The sequence below is a fragment of the Vombatus ursinus genome, unplaced genomic scaffold (genome assembly GCF_900497805.2).
Source record: "Vombatus ursinus unplaced genomic scaffold, bare-nosed wombat genome assembly UNPS02014894.1, whole genome shotgun sequence".
NCBI lineage: Eukaryota > Metazoa > Chordata > Mammalia > Diprotodontia > Vombatidae > Vombatus > Vombatus ursinus.
In genome coordinates, this window is record NW_020954672.1 from 4,414,583 (window position 1) to 4,431,940 (window position 17,358).

General features: G+C 47.7%; 2 protein-coding genes across 2 annotated transcripts in view; one reads left to right on the forward strand and one right to left on the reverse strand.

The window, feature by feature from the left end:
• CPNE6 (copine 6) overlaps nt 1-5,351 on the forward strand; it is a 7,091-nt gene extending 1,740 nt beyond the window's left edge. Inside the window, exons 3-15 of the mRNA XM_027843120.1 lie at nt 18-92; nt 309-383; nt 604-687; nt 773-862; nt 1,638-1,742; nt 2,042-2,128; nt 2,319-2,378; nt 3,160-3,293; nt 3,391-3,445; nt 3,768-3,819; nt 4,174-4,307; nt 4,520-4,756; nt 5,220-5,351. Of these exons, the coding sequence (XP_027698921.1) occupies nt 18-92; nt 309-383; nt 604-687; nt 773-862; nt 1,638-1,742; nt 2,042-2,128; nt 2,319-2,378; nt 3,160-3,293; nt 3,391-3,445; nt 3,768-3,819; nt 4,174-4,307; nt 4,520-4,756; nt 5,220-5,351 (1,320 nt within the window). The remainder of the gene's footprint in view (nt 1-17; nt 93-308; nt 384-603; nt 688-772; nt 863-1,637; nt 1,743-2,041; nt 2,129-2,318; nt 2,379-3,159; nt 3,294-3,390; nt 3,446-3,767; nt 3,820-4,173; nt 4,308-4,519; nt 4,757-5,219) is intronic.
• A 3,284-nt stretch (nt 5,352-8,635) lies between these two features.
• Nucleotides 8,636-10,503, reverse strand: NRL (neural retina leucine zipper). Its single transcript, XM_027842962.1, has 2 exons — nt 10,123-10,503; nt 8,636-9,025 (listed from the first exon to the last, which is right to left on the reverse strand). Exons 1-2 carry the CDS (start codon nt 10,501-10,503, stop codon nt 8,636-8,638), a joined length of 771 nt encoding a protein of 256 aa, XP_027698763.1.
• Between the last annotated feature and the right edge of the window lie 6,855 nt (nt 10,504-17,358).

Sequence of the window (17,358 nt, forward strand, 5' to 3'; positions counted from 1 at the left end):
AGGTCTTTGCTCCCTAGATTGTATCTCAGACCAAGGTCACCAAACCACTACTGCTGAAGAATGGAAAGAATGCTGGCAAATCCACTATCATGGTACGCATCACCCCCACCCCATCAAGGGCCCCTCAAACCAACAAGGGCCCCAAACTATAGCAACCTTTCCAGAGCAGAGGAGGGCCATCTCCAACCTGGCAAGAATATGTCCCCAAAAAAAGGTGGGAAGAGGAGAGCATGGTGGGGAGTGGGGTGGTTAAGGGCCCCATCATTGGAGGTGAAATGTCCTGGTCACCTTTATCTTCATACACCCAGATTGTGGCCGAAGAGGTATCTGGCACCAATGACTATGTGCAACTCACCTTCCGAGCCCAGAAGCTGGACAACAAGGTCAGAACTCCCAATACCCCCAGGCCCACCAGCCACTTTTCTGTACAAACAGACCTTGGTATCCTGATTCCCAATCTTTATTCCTCCTTGCACAGACACAAGCAGGATTCCCACCCTGCCTTCTAGCTCTGTGTTTTGTTTTTGTCCCTAATCTCCTGCCCAACTCCATACTGGTTCCTACTGGGGCTCTGGAAGTCAGCTTGTTTCCCTGCTCCCCCAGGATCTGTTCAGCAAGTCAGACCCCTTCATGGAAATCTACAAAACCAACGGAGACCAGAGTGATCAGCTCGTCTGGAGGACTGAGGTTGTGGAGAGAATGGGGAAGGGTAGAAGGTTGAAGGGGCTCCAGATGGAGACTGACCCTGACTTCCCTGGCCCGGACTCCACAGGTGGTGAAGAATAACCTGAGTCCGAGCTGGGAACCCTTCCGCCTGTCCCTCCATTCTCTGTGTAGCTGTGATATTCACCGGCCTCTCAAAGTAAGGGCGGGGGGGGGGGGGGGAACCTATCCACACCGCCCCCCCATCACTGTCAGTGTACATACACACACACACACACACACACACACACACACACACACATCACTCACAACTACTGAGAGAAAGGTTTTTCACAGGCAAAATTGTGGCTTGCCTTCAGACACTCTCTCTTCCCTGTCTGCATGTTTTCTTACAGCTCTGTGGCAGACCTCCTGTGTCCTTCTGCTCTCTCTCCCTCCCCCTTATCAAAATTTTCTAGAAAAAGCTTATTGACTAACATGTTCATGCTAGAATGTGAATGGCTGCTATCAGAGTTGAATGTAGTTGCATTTTAATGGAGTGAGGTGAGGGGTGGGGCAGTGTTTGCATATACTCCAAGGTGTGAAGTTCTTTTTGTGGGATTTCAGGCAGCCTGGAGAAGTAAATGAAGAGCTAGCGTCTGTGCCAGCATCACCTAGGTTCCAATACTGCCTCTGACCACATCTGTGGTCCTGAACAAGCAATTTAACCTTTCTGTGCTCTAAGCAGCTCTCTAAGACAAGAATTGGCAGAGAAGATGTCGTCCTGAATCAGTAAAGGGAATTTCCTCACCTGGGAGTTCCCCCATCAATGAAATCACAGGCCCAGTCCCATCAGGAGTTACTGAGCAGCGAGGTGGATGGTGCTATTTTTCATTCAGGAAGGTTTTTCTGTGTGCCTGAAATCTTAACACACAAACACTGAGGTAAGGTCAGCCCTAACTGACCCCTGATCCTGTGTACCCCTCTCCCACCAGTTCGTGATCTATGACTATGATTCAAATGGGAAACATGACTTCATTGGAGAGTTCACTAGCACCTTCCACGAGATGCAGGAGGGCACAGCTGGGCCAGGGCAGGAGGTGATGTGAGAAAATCCGTCCCCCAACAACCCTTCCTAGAGATCTATCCCAGGCCTCCTAATGTCCTTACATTTACCCTCCTTGAGAACATACCCTATGACTGATCCAGGGTGCTAAAAGGGGCCATGGGGGAATGAATAAGGCAGGGTTTGGAAGGACAAGGGTGGGCACCACAGAGGGTTTCACCCTGGGGGCTGGGCTGATGATGAGGACATTCACTCCATGAGACTCAGACCTGGAGGGAGGCCGGTGACCTCATCAGGGTGTGACACTGTCTTTGGGATATCTGGGGGCCCCAGATGCAGTGGGAGTGCATCAACCCCAAGTACCGGGACAAGAAGAAGAATTACAAGAACTCTGGGACAGTGACACTGATTCAGTGCACGGTAAGCCCTGAGCCCTAGCCCCAACTGCCCTCAGATCCTGCCTCTTCTCCTGAGCCCAGTGCCTCTCTCTGCCATGAACCAGAGTCCTTTCCCTCAACCTCAGGGTCTTCTCCCCACGCCCTGTATGAGCCCAAGCCAATCCCCTCTACCATCCCTGACTGAGTTTCCTCTCCAACTCTGCCCCTACTAGGTGGAGAAGGTGCACACTTTCCTGGACTACATTATGGGTGGCTGCCAGATCAGCTTCACGGTGAGGGGACCCAGCCAGGAGAATGGTGGGACTAGCTGGGTTTGGGAATCTTAGGAGAAGCAAAGCAAGGGGACACTGAATAGGGTCAACTGTTCCAAGATTCTAGGGAAGGGTAGTTTGGGCTGAGCATACCCAGAGTCCAACACTGGCCAACATGACAGGAGTTGGGGACAATGAAGAAAGAGGGGATTAGAATTGGTGTAAAATAAAAAGTGTAATGACCCACGTGCCAAGAGAGTCCAAATCACCTGTAAGAGTCCCAGCGGGAGTGTGGCTTCAGGGAGAGGGGCTCTTCTCTGAACTCCTGGAGTCCATGCTCAGGTAGGGATGAGACTAAATAACCCCGGGGGTCCCTTCCAACTCTGGGAGCTTATACATCTAAGGAGATTGTCTATTGGGATACCATAAGGAAAGTTGGACCAGGCAAATTGCAGAGAAGCAGATTCTGGTTAGATAGAAGAGAAAACTTCCTGCCAAAATTGTGCCAAAGTAGAAAGGGCCACTTCCAGAAGTCATGAATTCCCCTTTACTGGACATCTTCAATAGGCTCGATGAGCTGAGAAATGTTATATGGGAAATTTCTGTTGTGGATTGGATTAAATGACCTCTGAAATTCTATGATTGGCTTCTCAGTCAACTAGACAGTAAGCCCCCTGAGGTCAGGAATGTTTTAAACTTCCACACCCCTCTACAGGATCTAGACACATAGTAGGTATACAATAAATACTTGTTTATTGGGGAAATGTAAAGGGAACAATTATCCCTCCCTTGATTCCCACAGGTGGCTATTGATTTCACAGCCTCCAATGGGGACCCAAGGAGCAGCCAGTCTCTACATTGCCTTAGCCCTCGACAGCCCAACCACTACCTTCAGGCCCTTCGGGCTGTTGGAGGCATCTGCCAGGACTATGACAGGTATGAGAGGAATGGGGGCTGGACAAGGAATAGGGGGGAGATCGGTCCTTGACGACTGAACCTCCTCCCCATCTATTATCCCCTTCTCATCTCCCAGTGACAAGCGGTTCCCAGCTTTTGGTTTTGGGGCTAGGATCCCCCCAAACTTTGAGGTCAGTATCTAGCAAAGAGGAAAGTGGTGTGGGGTGGTGTAAGAGAGGGGCATGGCATAGTGGAAATAGCACAATGCTTGGAGGTAGGAGATCTGGATTCAAATTCCAGCACCAACTGTGTGATCCTGAGCAAATTACCTAACCTTTCTGAGGCCTAGTATCTGAACCTATAAAATGGGGATAATAAAACTTTCACTGCCTAATTCATACGGGTGATTCTGAAAAAAAATACTTCATAAAACTTAAACTTACTATGTAAATGTGAATTACTATTACTATTTATTATTACTGTCATCATCCTGGTTACCTACCATCTCAACAGGTATCCCATGATTTTGCCATCAACTTTGATCCTGAAAATGCTGAGTGTGAAGGTAAGTAAGAATGAGTTTGTCCTTGAGTACTCCTTAACACATGCATGCACACACACATTCACACATACCACACTACACTCAGCTTACATATCTGAATGGTCCCAAATTTCCCCTACTTCCAACCTATCTTACCATATGGAAGAATATCAGTCCATATGTCAGAGCTCCATCTTGAGGCAAGGGAAACCCTATTCTATTTAGCTATCTGGAGAAACACTCCCCACCGCCGCCACCACCACCTAATGATTTCTGACTCCACCACCACCTCTCCAACCATTTTCTCTCCCACATCTCTTCTTCCTTTCTCTACCCCATGTCTCCCCTTTCTCTCCACCCTGTGCATGTGACCCACAGAGATCTCTGGGGTCATCGATTCCTACCGCCGATGTCTACCCCAGATCCAGCTGTATGGTCCTACCAATGTGGCTCCCATCATTAACCGTGTAGCTGGTCCAGCCCAAAAGGAGCAAAGCAGCGGAAAGGCCACTGTGAGAAGGAGGGGGGATGGATGCCTGGGGAGAGGGTGATACTTAAGACAAGCTATTCCCCTCTTCCCCTTAGGGAAGGTCATGGAAGAATAAGGCATAGATCCCTGTAGGTTATGGAACTGGGAGGCTTGGGGGAAGAAACCTTAGGGACTAAAACAGAAGAAGAATATCATCCGAATATTTCTGAATATTATCACTCCTTCTCCACCCAGAAATATTCAGTGCTGCTAGTGCTGACAGATGGAGTAGTCACTGACATGGCAGAGACCAGGACAGCCATTGTCCGGGCCTCCCGTCTACCCATGTCCATTATCATTGTGGGTGTGGGCAATGCTGACTTTTCTGACATGCGGATGCTGGATGGTGACGATGGGACTCTCCGCTGTCCTCGTGGGGTCCCTGCTGCCCGGGACATTGTTCAGTTTGTGCCCTTCCGTGACTTCAAAGATGTAAGAACATCATCTTCTCCCCTACCCTCCCTGAATCTTTCTTCCTACCTTCTCTACAACAGCCCCTCCCTAAAAAAAAAATCCTTAGTCTTAGCTCTGATTCTAGTCTCAACCTAAATGCCTCTTAAATTCTCCAAGACCAATTCCACTCTGACCTGTCTTCCTTTTCCAAAGATTCCAGTTCTAATCCCTAAGACCATACAGTCTTCCCTCCCCAACACACAGGAATTCTCCTGGGTTACTCCACTCCTAGGATGGGATTCTAATGCCCACTGGAATTCTGTATGATATCACCCCAGCCCCCTGTGCCATCTCAGATCCTCCTTCCATCTTTAGATTCAACATTTATTCATCACCTATTAGGTGCAAATTATCTAACCTCCTCACTTTATCCCCCTGCCTCCACTGACCATCCTTCCACACTTTGCTTCTCTCTCCCTTCTCTTTGACCTCACCTACTCAGGCACCACCATCAGCTCTAGCTAAATGTGTCCTGGCTGAGGTACCCAAGCAGGTGGTTGAATACTATGCCAGCCAAGGCATTGCTCCTGGGGCACCAAGGTCCTGCACCCCAGCCACCACCCCAAGTCCATGAACCTGAGGCCAGAGAATCTGGACATCCCCTACAACTTCTCAGTGAGTCACAAACTAGATGATGAAAGGGATAACTCGGAAGTGGGGCAAAGTGATCAGACCTTGGATGGAAGGCCAGGGCCAAGAATGGACTGTGAGGGCTAGAAAGAGGAGATTTGTGATTGTCCCTGTCTCCTTCCAGGTGCCTGTTCTGTCCCCTGTGACTAGAGTGACTAGTGCCTCTGCCTTTTGGATCAGCTGTGCCCCAGGGAGACCTGCAAGTGAGATGTGGGGCCCTGCATCCCACTCTCATTCAGGCCTTCCAGGCCTCTACTTCATTGCTTCTCTGTCCTTTTCTGAGTGTCCCCCACGTACCCAAGTCTCTGTTAATAAAGTGACCCATTATTAGTCATTCTGCTTCTCCTCACTACCTTGTCTTCTGGAAGCTGGGGGAGAGGATGTTGGGGTAGGAAGGGGGAGCCTGGCTGGGACAAGAGGGAAAAAATTTGCAGGATAAAAGAGATCCCGACCCCTTAAGGTCAGAAAGGAACCCAAATATCCTTATTCCTAACTGCTGTGGGCTCCATTCAGGACCTTCCTATACCTCTAGTTCCCTCGATTGATTCTTTTCCAGTTCTTATTCCAACCCTGCACCTGTGGCATACAAAGAAATTCCTACCCCTCACTCTGGCTTTGCCTCCTAGTCCCAGGGGGTTGGGGGTTGGGTGGGAGAGGAGGAGTGTTAACTATGGAGGTTAACTTTAGGAGAGAAAGGGTAATGAGAGGCTGTCAGGGGGGTTGGATGATTCCCTCACTGAGCTGTCTGCCGAGGGGAAACCCAGCTGAGCTTCCCCAGGGACCAAACATCCAGCCTCCACACAGCTGTGGAGCAGGGTAGTGATGGGGGGAGGACGAGGGGGCTTAGGGAAAGCTTACAGAGAGAAGTGAGATCTAGAGTGCCTTAGAATGAAAAGCAGTGAAATGACACCTAAGGCCTGACAGACATCCTAGTTTCTATACTGTGTCCAAGCTTACATATATGTATCTCCATATTGGTATGTCATTAGGTAGGGTATGTGCCTGGATGAACTTGCCTTTGTAAGGGTGAGTTGTAAAAGGAAGTCCTTCTGTCTGTCCTTCCTGTAGGTGTATCAGAAACAAGAGTTATGTGTATACATGTAGATCTTCATGGGAAGAAAGTTATAGATGTCAGTGTCTAGGTATAGGTGTGTGTCCAGTGTGATGCTTCAGGCAGCGTTAAGAGGGAGTGGGGTGAGAGTAGCCCTGGGCCCTGTTCTCAGCTACAGATTGTATGACCCCAGAGATGGGGTGACAAAACAATAAAGCAGGAAGAAGGAAGAGACAGGAGTGCTGGGGGGGGACCCTGGAATTCGTGCCCCTCAGTTCCAGAACACAGTCTCCGTACTATGGCTGATGGTGGAACCAGACATGGGAGTTAATTAGCCCTCTGAATATACATTAGCTAGAAAGAATGAAGAGCAACAGATATGGCCAGGAAAGGAGGGGAAAAGCAATAAAGATGAACTCACAAGAGAAAAACACAGGGAGACAAAGATGGAGAAAGCCCTAGAGACAGCGAAATACAAGGGGAGAGAAACAAAGAGAGGAAGGGGTGTGAGGGAGGAAAGCACAGGGATAGAGAAAGGGACAGATGGAGAGGGGGAGAGAGGAAAAGAGACATATGGGAGCCTCTCCTTGCCTCTCCCTGTTCTGTCCCCAAGGCAAACACTGCTGAGGTAACTAGCTCTCTGGGGTATGTACTCATCCATTCTGTCCTCTCATATTCCTCATATTTCTGGATGCTAGAGTAGTGATCCAGGCTCCTAGGGGCACTTAAAAAAACAGCCAAAGTAAAGACAAATATAAGCTCCCCACCCATACCCCAGTGCCCAAAACCATACCCCAGCCCAGGAATGCTCAGACTCAGAGGTGATTCAGATCACTGGCATATTTGGTGGTCAGTTTGGACCATGCACCTCTCCTGCCCAGAAACAGACAATGGTTGTCCCTAACCTGAAGTTGAGATCTACCATGTGGACTTGGGCATGGAATCACCCTAGCAATCTCTCTAACTCCTCACCACAAATAGCACACACACCACATGCCTCATTCCCTAACATAGACAGACAGAAGGCAGACTCGATGCAAGTGCAAAGAATAGAAATGTCTTTCATTGTAATGACTTTTGATCAAAAGTATTAAAATCCTGACCCGATTTTCATTTAAAATTTACTTCCTGCTTCCTCCCCATACCCAGAGGAGTCTCATCTAAAAAATGCTGGAGGATGATGAGAGAGAGCAGTGGTACCTGAGGATGTTCAAGATAGTCACACAAAGACAGGTGATAAGTAGGGATCTAAGAGAGACTCTGGAAGGGACACCCTCAAAATTTCCAGGGCCCCTCACTAATATAAGTCCTCCGTTACTCACCTAAGTATGTTTAAGGGTCAGATCTGCCCAACTTACTTTCTGGGTTCTGAGTCAGGATGCTAGAGATAAGGAAGCTTCCTTCTGTGAATGTCTCTTGGCCATGTTTTGAGCTAAGGAGATTGACCCCACCCTCTTGATCTCCTGGGCCTCCTGAGGGTGCCAGTTTCAAGAGGTGAGGAGGGGAGCATCTCCAATAGGGATTCCTGTTGAACTTTGCATGGGGGATTCCCAGAAGAGAAACCACTCAATCTGGTGTTCTAGTTGTGAAATTTTTTAAAGTGGCAGCTAGGCCACTCATATTTGGTCTGCAGTTTATTCCTCATGACCTCAAAAATGCCAGAAACCAGAAGCAAAATGAAATCCCAGAGAAATGAGGTGGAGGAAATAGAAGGCCCCCGAATCTCCCTCAAATGAAGGGGCAAGACCTCTATGTCACATGCTACACACAGCGTTGGTGCTTAGAAATCCTATGCTCCCCTCCAAGAAGTCCATCAATTTTGTCCCTGGTCCCTGCAGACCCAAGGATTCCGTGTTCTAGGAGGTGTGTGGAAATTGGAGAGGGGGGAGGTAAGGGAGGAAGAAGCTGGGGAACACTGACTCCCAGGGAATGGGGTGAAGGAGATTTATCCTTGCAGTTCCCCACTTCTCTTCTGTGAGAGATCAGTAATCTTACATGGAAGACCTTTAAAGAAATATTTCTGAGTAAACAAAAACGAATAAAGCCCCCTCGTATGTGATGCATCTGGGGGTTCACGTCGGGCCAAGGGGGGATACCGAATTGTTAGAGTAAGGGAACCACTCAGGCCATGCTGCCTCGTGCGCCTCTCCAGTGTGTGGTCCCCGAAGGGACGAGCTTCAGAGGAAGAAGTGACCGTGGTCCACCGGGCGCGGGGATCGCCCAGGGTCAGGGCCAAGGCCAAGGCTAGGGCCGGGGCCAGGGGCACTGGCTGACATCTTGTCACAGCGGGCTTTGTAGAGGTCACGCTCCCGGGCCAGGCGCGCCAGCTCGGCCCTCAAGGCGTCCAACTGGGCGGCCAGGCGGGCCCGTTCTGCCTCCAGCCCGCGCCGCTGCTGCAGCCGCTTGGAGCGGCAGGCCTGGGCGTAGCCGCGGTTCTTCAAAGTGCGGCGCCTCTGCTTCAGCCGAAGAGCCTCATCCCGCCCGCAGCCCCGCAGCTGCCGGTTCAGCTCACGCACCGACATGGACACCAATGCAGCATCCGAAAACCGCTCCGCCAGCCCCGGGAGCTGGAGAGGGGAAGGGAAGGATTCAGGCTCCCCGGTCCGCCCCGACTCTCGAAGGACAAGTCCCTCTGCCCCCCACTCCACCCCACGTTCTGTACCATCATAAACCGCTGCCGAACCCACTCAGCAGAAACCACCAATCCAGCCCAGCTCTCCGTACTGGACACGTCTTTAATACCTCCCCATTCACAGTAGCAGGACCTGTCCCCTAATTCCTCCCCAGCCCTTCTGGCAGGGTACACTCCCAAGTTCCGTTCACCTACTTTACCTTGAAACACCTACACTTCCTTCCATCCTCTCTTCCCCCAGTCCCTCTTTCCCTCCACAGACCTACTTAGGTAGTCTTCCTGAGAGCTATGAGTCCCTCCCATATCTCCTACTCTTGGCACTCTAGAGAACACCCACCTACACACGTCACACCCTCCCAAATCCCCATCGTCCCCTAAGGTCATAATCCTATGAAAATGTGGGAGAAAGACCAGGTCACTTTAGATTCTCCGCACAGTCCACGGGAAGAGGCTACCTTCCTGTGACCCCTGAGGGATTTAGATTACATCTTAATCCCCTTGACACCCCCATTTGTGCCTATAATTAATAGGATGAGCCCCAATCCTTCCAGGGAGGGTTGGGAAGGGGGTGAAGGGGGAGGGAAGCAAAGTCTTAGGTCAACCTCGTGCCACGTCACCAACCACTACCTTCTATTTAAACTCTATACATGAATCTGTCTTTTCCCCACCTCCCGGATATTTTTTTTCTTTCCGGATACATTCCCGCCTTAACTCTGCGCTCACCCTCGAGTCCCTTCTCATTTCTGCTCGCTCAGTCCCCTCTCTATCTTTTCCTTCCCCCTCCCCCTCAACCTAGAATATTAATTTCGCTCCCTTTCTGGAAACCTTGAGAGAGAGTGGAGGCTCCTTTTTTTTTAAATCTAGTTCCCTTTTTCTCCCTTCTCTCCAGTGCCACCACTCTTAATCTTTTCTCAGTCTTTCTCACCCTCTCCAACTTCCACTTTCTCCTCTCTCTTTTTCTGTACTAACCTCCTTTTCCTTACCTCAGCACTGACCCGCCCACCCTGTCACCGACATCCCGTCCCCTCTCACCTGGGGGTTCAGGCCACCCATCTCTTCTGAACTTCCTGAGTAGTGGGAGAGAGGTCCCTCAGCAGGGGCTGGTCCCTGTCCCTGCAGAAACTCCACAGCCTCATCAGGACTCAACCCCAGCCCCTCCCCAGTGCCCAGCTGCTGCTGCAGGGCAGCCAGCCAGTAAAGCTCTTCCAGACCCTGCCGGACCCCCTCAGTGGCCCCCACTACACCCGGATCACTGAAGGTGGGCGAGGGGGGCACTGAACTGTAGGGGGTGGAGCCCAGTGAGGCTGTGGGAGGCCCAGATCGGCCCTCAGAGGGCTCCCTTTTTACCTCAAACTTCATCAGATCAAAATCATTGACATACTCCATAGCCAGGGGACTGGGGGGCAGTGCCATTGCTGCGGGTGGATGAGAAGGATCCACCTGGAAGAGAAAAGATGAGGTCAGGCGGGTGGAGAGGAGGCCTGAAGACTGCCTGAGGCTTATTAACATAGTGGAAAGAGGACTGAGAAGCTGGATTCTGGTCCTAGTGCTATCACCAACTAGCTTCATGACAGATTGGACAAGTCGCTCAACTTTTCCAAGCTTTAGTTTCCTGAGGGTATTGACCTAGATAATCCCTAAGGTTCCTTCTAGCTATAAAAATCCATGTTTCTACAGCAATATGAATGGAAGGAAACAACCACACTCCAGAAAATAGAAAAAAAAATAATGTAACAAAATTACAAAGGTCAAGCAGTATTAGAATTAAGAGATAGGAGAGGAAACTCCTAATCCTCCCCTTCATAGAAATGGGAGGTCAATGGCTGTTACACATTGCACATGTTTTTGGACCTTTTTTCCAGTGTATTGATCAGTTGTGCTGATTTTTTCTTGCTCTCTAATAAATACTATTTGTTTTAGGGGATGGCTCTCTTGGAGAGGGAGAGAAAGAGGGAGGGACACGGGATAACTATGATGTAAGAAACAGAAGACATTGATAAAAACTTTTTTTTTCAAGTTGATGATTCTCAGCCCAATCCCCCAGGCAGCGTAAAGTTTAGGAGCATAAACTGATGGAGTGTGTCTACAGAGTCCAAAAAGAAGAGGACAAGACTGGAGCTCACAGCCGGCTCAGTTGTACTGCTCCCAGGCTCTTAAAGGACCAGCTCTAGAGAGAAACAAATTTTTCTATGGCAGTAATTCCTAATTCTGCGTTTGTGACATGCTAGAATATCCAATTACCCAAGAGACGTTTCAAAATTCTCGATCAATTCTCAAAGTCAAATAAACCTTAATTTGCTTTAAAAATATGTGCATGAGTATATGTGTTGTATACAACACATTTAGGTTGGGGATGGTGGCTGTATGTATGTGTTCTCCAATCAAGAAGTCAGTAACAAGGTGTCTCAATTCTAAGTGGATTGAGAATCCCTTCTGAATGAAGTAGTCACCCAAGAAAAAAATAAGGACTTTAGGAACAGTTCTAGAACAGATCAGGACTCAGTATGGACCACCTTTCCATTTCATCTAACCTTTTAGAGTAGACTCCACGGTTTGCTCAGCTTGTGTGGATTGCTAAATTGCTAAATTAGTTCTTCTTCCACTTAGATTCTGCTATGTATGGAGGTGACTAGTTGTTCGACCTTGAGCAAAATATTTCATTCCCCAATTTCCTCAAAATGAGGGTCAAAAGAAATTCTTAAGATCTTTCCATCCCTAAAATGCTATTATCTTACGATGCTTGTGCCAAATTTGCTTTAGCTAGCCCTTTTCTAGGATGTCCACTAGTCTCCCACAGGCTCCAGAAAGAGCAGATGGAACAGAGCCTCATATCTAGGGAATGATTAGATCCTAGTGCTTAGTCTGGCTCTATATTATTGCTCCAGGCTTGAGCAGCCCCTTTCCACAACCCAGTCACATCCAATACTAAAACACTGCATTACTGGGGGAAGAATAAAAAGTGGGAGGAGAAAAGCAGAGTCCCTCACTCTCCTTGTCCCATAAGTGGACCACTGACCATTTTCTTGACCCCTTCAGACAATCTTCCCTGGGAGACCTTGAGGCAGACACAAAGTAGACCTAAGGAATTAGACCCCGGAAATGAGATAAAGAGGAAGAGAGGGAAATTTGGAGGAAAGAAGGGAGAGGAATGAAAGAAAGAAAGAAAGAAAGTCCAGAAAAGGATCAAATCAGGGAAGGGGAGAAAGAGTGATGTCTAAGTCAGTCCCAGAGAACACTTACTTTGGGAATGGATGGAGAATGTGCAGTCAAGGTTATAGACAGGCAGGCACCACTTTCCTAGAGACAAATGGCCCCATTGAACAGAAATTGGGGACACTGGTCCTCAGCATAGATGGGGCTGTGGACACAGAACTTGCTTGAGTGGGTACTCTTAAAGAGTCAGCCTGGTGAGGTCATCCTTTTCTCTTTGGCTTCCAACCAATGATATACCAGGGTCATTTGCATATCCCCTCATCTGAGAGGATGAAGAGTGAACCGTCACCAAGAGGTTTTCAGGGTGTATCATCCCCCCCTATAAAGTCTCTCACAGCTGGCCAGCAAGTCTTTAGCTCTTCATTACTAGAATCTTTACCTTCCCTTTACTATCACCCTATTAGTGCCCCAGGCCCTGGGGGCTACTTGAACCCTTAAAATATAAAAGCATTTGTCAACACTCTCCCTTCTTCTTCTTCTCTCTCTCTCTTTTTTAAACAAATTTCTCCAGCTTTCTGGTTTCTACTGCCCTCTTTCACCAGTCAAACTCACATACCCTTTCTAGCCTCAGTGTCTTAGTTCAAGACAAGTTCTGTCCACCCCAACACCCACCAAGCTCACTGGCTTTGCTTCCTGTTTTCAGGAATTCTCATCCTTCTTCCTTCCAAGTGGTTCCACCTACAGCTGGACAGTGAAGACAGCCCTCACAGTACATGTCCTTAAAGCACATCAGAAAAATAACCACTGCCCTCTATGAGGGGAGAGAGAGAGTTTGCCACCCCTATGCTCAGTTCTTTCTCATGGCCTGGCTCCAGATCAAAAAGCCTGTTAACTTTGAGGTGGTATATAAAGCAGATAAGTCCCTTTTGTGAGCTAAGGGACCTAGAGATCTACCATCAATCAAGTTGGAAAAATGGAACTTCTGTGTCCCTGTCACCTTCTTTCTTCTTTATCTATCCACCTATCTATTCCCCTCTCCTCATTCCCAGATGGCCATATCCCTCCTTTCCTATCCAGGGGCCAGAGAGGATTGGAGGAAGGGGGGAGGTGACCTACATTCTCTGACTAATCCTATAACACCTCTTAGAGCTATCATCCCAAAGTAAAAGGTTGTCAAGGGGGCACCAGGAATTAGCCATGGAATTGTTTAAACCTGCCAGGTATTGTTTAAATGAATCTGTACAAATGTGAAACACCAGGGGTTAATGTTTCCTTCCTGCAACCAGTTGACCCCTGAACACCTCTCCCCTCCATGGTGTCCACTACTTCTATTTCTAGTCCCAGAGAGATGTCTGGGTTCCACATAGTGCCTGCGGTTCATCAGTCTACAACCTAAGTCCATGTTGGCAGTGGGAGCCTGCAAGGATACTGTACTTTGCAGACCATCCAACATGTATCTTTGGTGGAGGGGAAGAGAGAGGAGATTATGTCCCTTTACCTGTTCTCTAGGTTCTAGGCTAAGGAGACCTGTACTAGGGGACCCTAAATTTTGATTTCTGCTGCACAGGGCCCAGTTTCTTTTTGTGTCTGCCTATAACTAGCTTTGCTTTTCCTAATTCCTCTCTTTCTTTGATCCTATCTCCATCACTCTCTTTAACTGCTCCTCTCTATCTCTGACTCTACTGGTATCATTCAGAATATACAAATGAATTCAATTTCAACTTCAACAAATATCTACATCCTTCAGGACACCATGCTAGGTACACAGGATCAATGAGGTTGCTAGGATCAAGAACACGCATGACCCAGCTAATTACAAATCATGGAGCCCAAGCACATAACTCTCTACACAATAGGGCTCATAAAGTCATCGATTTAGAACTGGAAGGGATCTTACGGGTCATCTAGTTCACCCAATTCCTTGTTTTACAAATGAGGAAACTAAGGCCCAAAGAGGTTAGATGACTTACACAATGCCACAGATTGTTGTTGTTCAATTGTGTCTGACTCTTCATGACCCCATTTGGGGTTTTCTTAGCAAAGATTCTAGAATGGTTTACCATTTCCTTCTTCAGCTCATTTTACAGATGAGGAAACTGAGACAAACAGAGTTAAGTGACTTGCCCAGGGTCACACAGCTAATAAGTGCCTGAGACCAGATTTGAACTCAGGAAGTTCATGACTCCAGGCCCTGCACTCTATCCACTCACTGTACCACTTAGCTGCCCAAAGCCACAGGTAATCAGTGGCAAAGTTAAGATTTAAAAGCAGGTTTTCTGAATTCCAAATTCAGTTCTCTTTCTACTGTGCTATGGAGACTTTGAAAGAATATTCTACGTGAGACATGGAGCCAGGAAACATAGAAAACATATTTGTGGATACCTCTTTATTGGGGATATCCAGTACCAAGATCCACGAGCACAATTCAGAATAGGAGGAAGCCCTCCAGTCAAGCCCTTTTTCCTGGTCTAGACAGACGCTGCTCTAACACCAGGCATCTGTCAGGTCGACCCTGATCCTGTTGTTTACTGTGGGGTATGAAAGGGGATGTAGAGGGTTGATGGGGGGAAGTGATAAGCTGCTAATGGACTGAAGGAGCCATACTAAACAAGCTCAGAAGGATTGAGCAGCTCAGGGTCTCATATCAGTCACCTTTAACAAGGGAAAGGAGCGCACGGGGGAAGTACGAGGTGAACCAGGACTGGGGAAAGGGAATGGGGACAAGAACAGGATTGGAGTTGAGGATGCAGAAAGGAGTCTAGCGATTAGGGGAGCAAGAACATGAGATAGGAAAGCTAGAAAAGAGGTGTTCCAACTGCTGAATGCACAGTTGTCACTTAGTGACTAGCCGATCTATTGATTGAGCTATACCACAGGAAAGAGAACCAGGGAGAAAGGATATTAAGGTCAAGTCTGGGGATAATGAGACAAAGGAAAAAAGGAAAAGATGTAAAATGCTTAAAGGAGGTAAACAGTGCCAAATTGGGATGGAGCCTAGGAAGAATTAGGTATGAATACAAAGGAATTTGCATTAAAGGAGACAGAGAAAGAGGAGATGGAATGAAGAAAAGACAAGAGAGTCAAGGTAACAGAAGAAAGGAGAGTGAGATAGAGAGAGAGGGGTGAGGGAAAAAGAGGAGAATGAGGTAGTGATACAGGCTGGGCAGAAGAGCACAGGAACCAGAATACAAGGATGGAAAATAGAGATGAGAAGGTGATAGTGAACTAGACCTGAGGTCTAGTCCTGAGTTCTGCCATTGACTAACGATGGGGTCTTCAGCAAGTCACTTAAGTCCAGAATCACAGAATTTTAGAACTGGAATTTAAGCAGCAATCAAGTCCATTCAATGCCATAAAGGCATCTCCACTATCACTTGCACAACAAAGGGTCATCCAGTCCCTGCTTGAAGACCACCATTCCAAAGATCAGCAACTCTCTCCCAAGGCAGCCCATTCCATTTGAGGGGCAGCTCTAATTGGGAGAAAGCCTAAAGTGGCCTCTTACATTAGAACCTCTAGATCGTCTTATTTATTGCCTAAACTTTGAGCATTGACATATAGATATTTGAGGCCATAAATTTTACTACGGCTCTTTTCTTGAATTTTACCTCCTGTTAACTTCTGGGTGTCTCCGTAGCTATTTTTCTTCCTTCACTGTAGCTACTTTCTATATGGGGTGTTAAGGGAGGACTAGCAGCTCTGTTGTGAGGGCTTGCTGAGCCCTTTTCAGGCCTGTTCATCCACGTTTGGTGTCCACCTGTCACCCAGGTCTCACCTGTGGCTCCAAACAGCTGTAGCAGGTGCAGCAGTCACACTCCAGTAAAACCTTCTCAGCAGACAGACTAAACCAGGTTGAGGGTGACCAATAGACCTCAAACCTGCCTGTGAGTTAGGGGGATGTCTACCCCAAGCATGTGAAGACGTCCCCCAGTGGAATGGGCAGATGAGAACAATTTGTTCCAGTGGCCATGAAGGCAGCTGAAACAGGCCCTATAGAGCCCTTAAAGTTTGGCCAGGTATCAAAGACATCAAGGTCATCCACTGCATCTGAGGACATCACCAGGCATCCTGACTTTTGTCTTGCCATTGGGAAGAGAGAATGAGGCTGTTAACTTTGTGCAGCTATGCTTCACTTAAATCTAATTCATGCACAAGCCAAGACATCACCCCATGATATCATTGGTCTTCTTTGAAAATGAAGGACAGGGGCAACTAGGTGGCGCAGTGGATAGAGCTTTAGCCTTGGAGTCAGGAGGACGTGAGTTCGAATCCAGACTCAGACACATGACACTTACCAGCTGTGTGAGCCTGGGCAAGTCACTTAACCCCGATTGCCAAAGCAAAAAGCAAGACAAAAAGAAAAGAAAATGAAGGACCAACAACATATACATAGATAGTTTTCTCCCTCCTCTATACTTTTTACTTTAAAGCCTTTTCAATTCAATTTGCAAGACACTAAGAAAATTCATTCTTACCAAGAAACTCATTCTTACCATCCATGGCCAGGAAACCATCATCCCTGTATTTTAAGCCATGATCCCTTTCTCAGACATCATCTTCTTAGACGGCTATTCATTCCCCAAATCAATTTTTCTCTCTGTATCTCTTTCCTTAAGTGGGCAATAGTGACACAAACTTTGTGCTTCCTATGTCTTTGGTTTCTTGCCCAAGACTTCATAATCTTTGGCAATAATTTTTCTATCCCATCTGGTTGTATAATTTGTGTTAATGTGAATCACTAGAAGTGGGTAGTAGTCATTTGTTTTGATAAGTCTTGGGAGGTTCTCTGTTATGGCTTGGGTATGGTCCCATCCTTTACTCTTCATTTTTCATCTTCCCTTTGCATGCTGTCCTCCCTCATTAGATTGCAAGCTTCTTGAGGACAGCGACTATCTCTTTTTCACATTTGTATTTCCAGCACTTATCCTAGTGCCTAGCACACAGTAGGTACTTCATAAATCTTAGAGAGAATAGCATACCTTCTTACGGTTGTTGTTAGGTCAACAAATAGCTGACTCTGTACCACTGAGCAAGGAGTCACCAGCCACTACAGGGTCTCTCATCTTCCCCCAAATTTTAATCGGGAGCTCCTGTGACTCTATTTTATAATTCCTC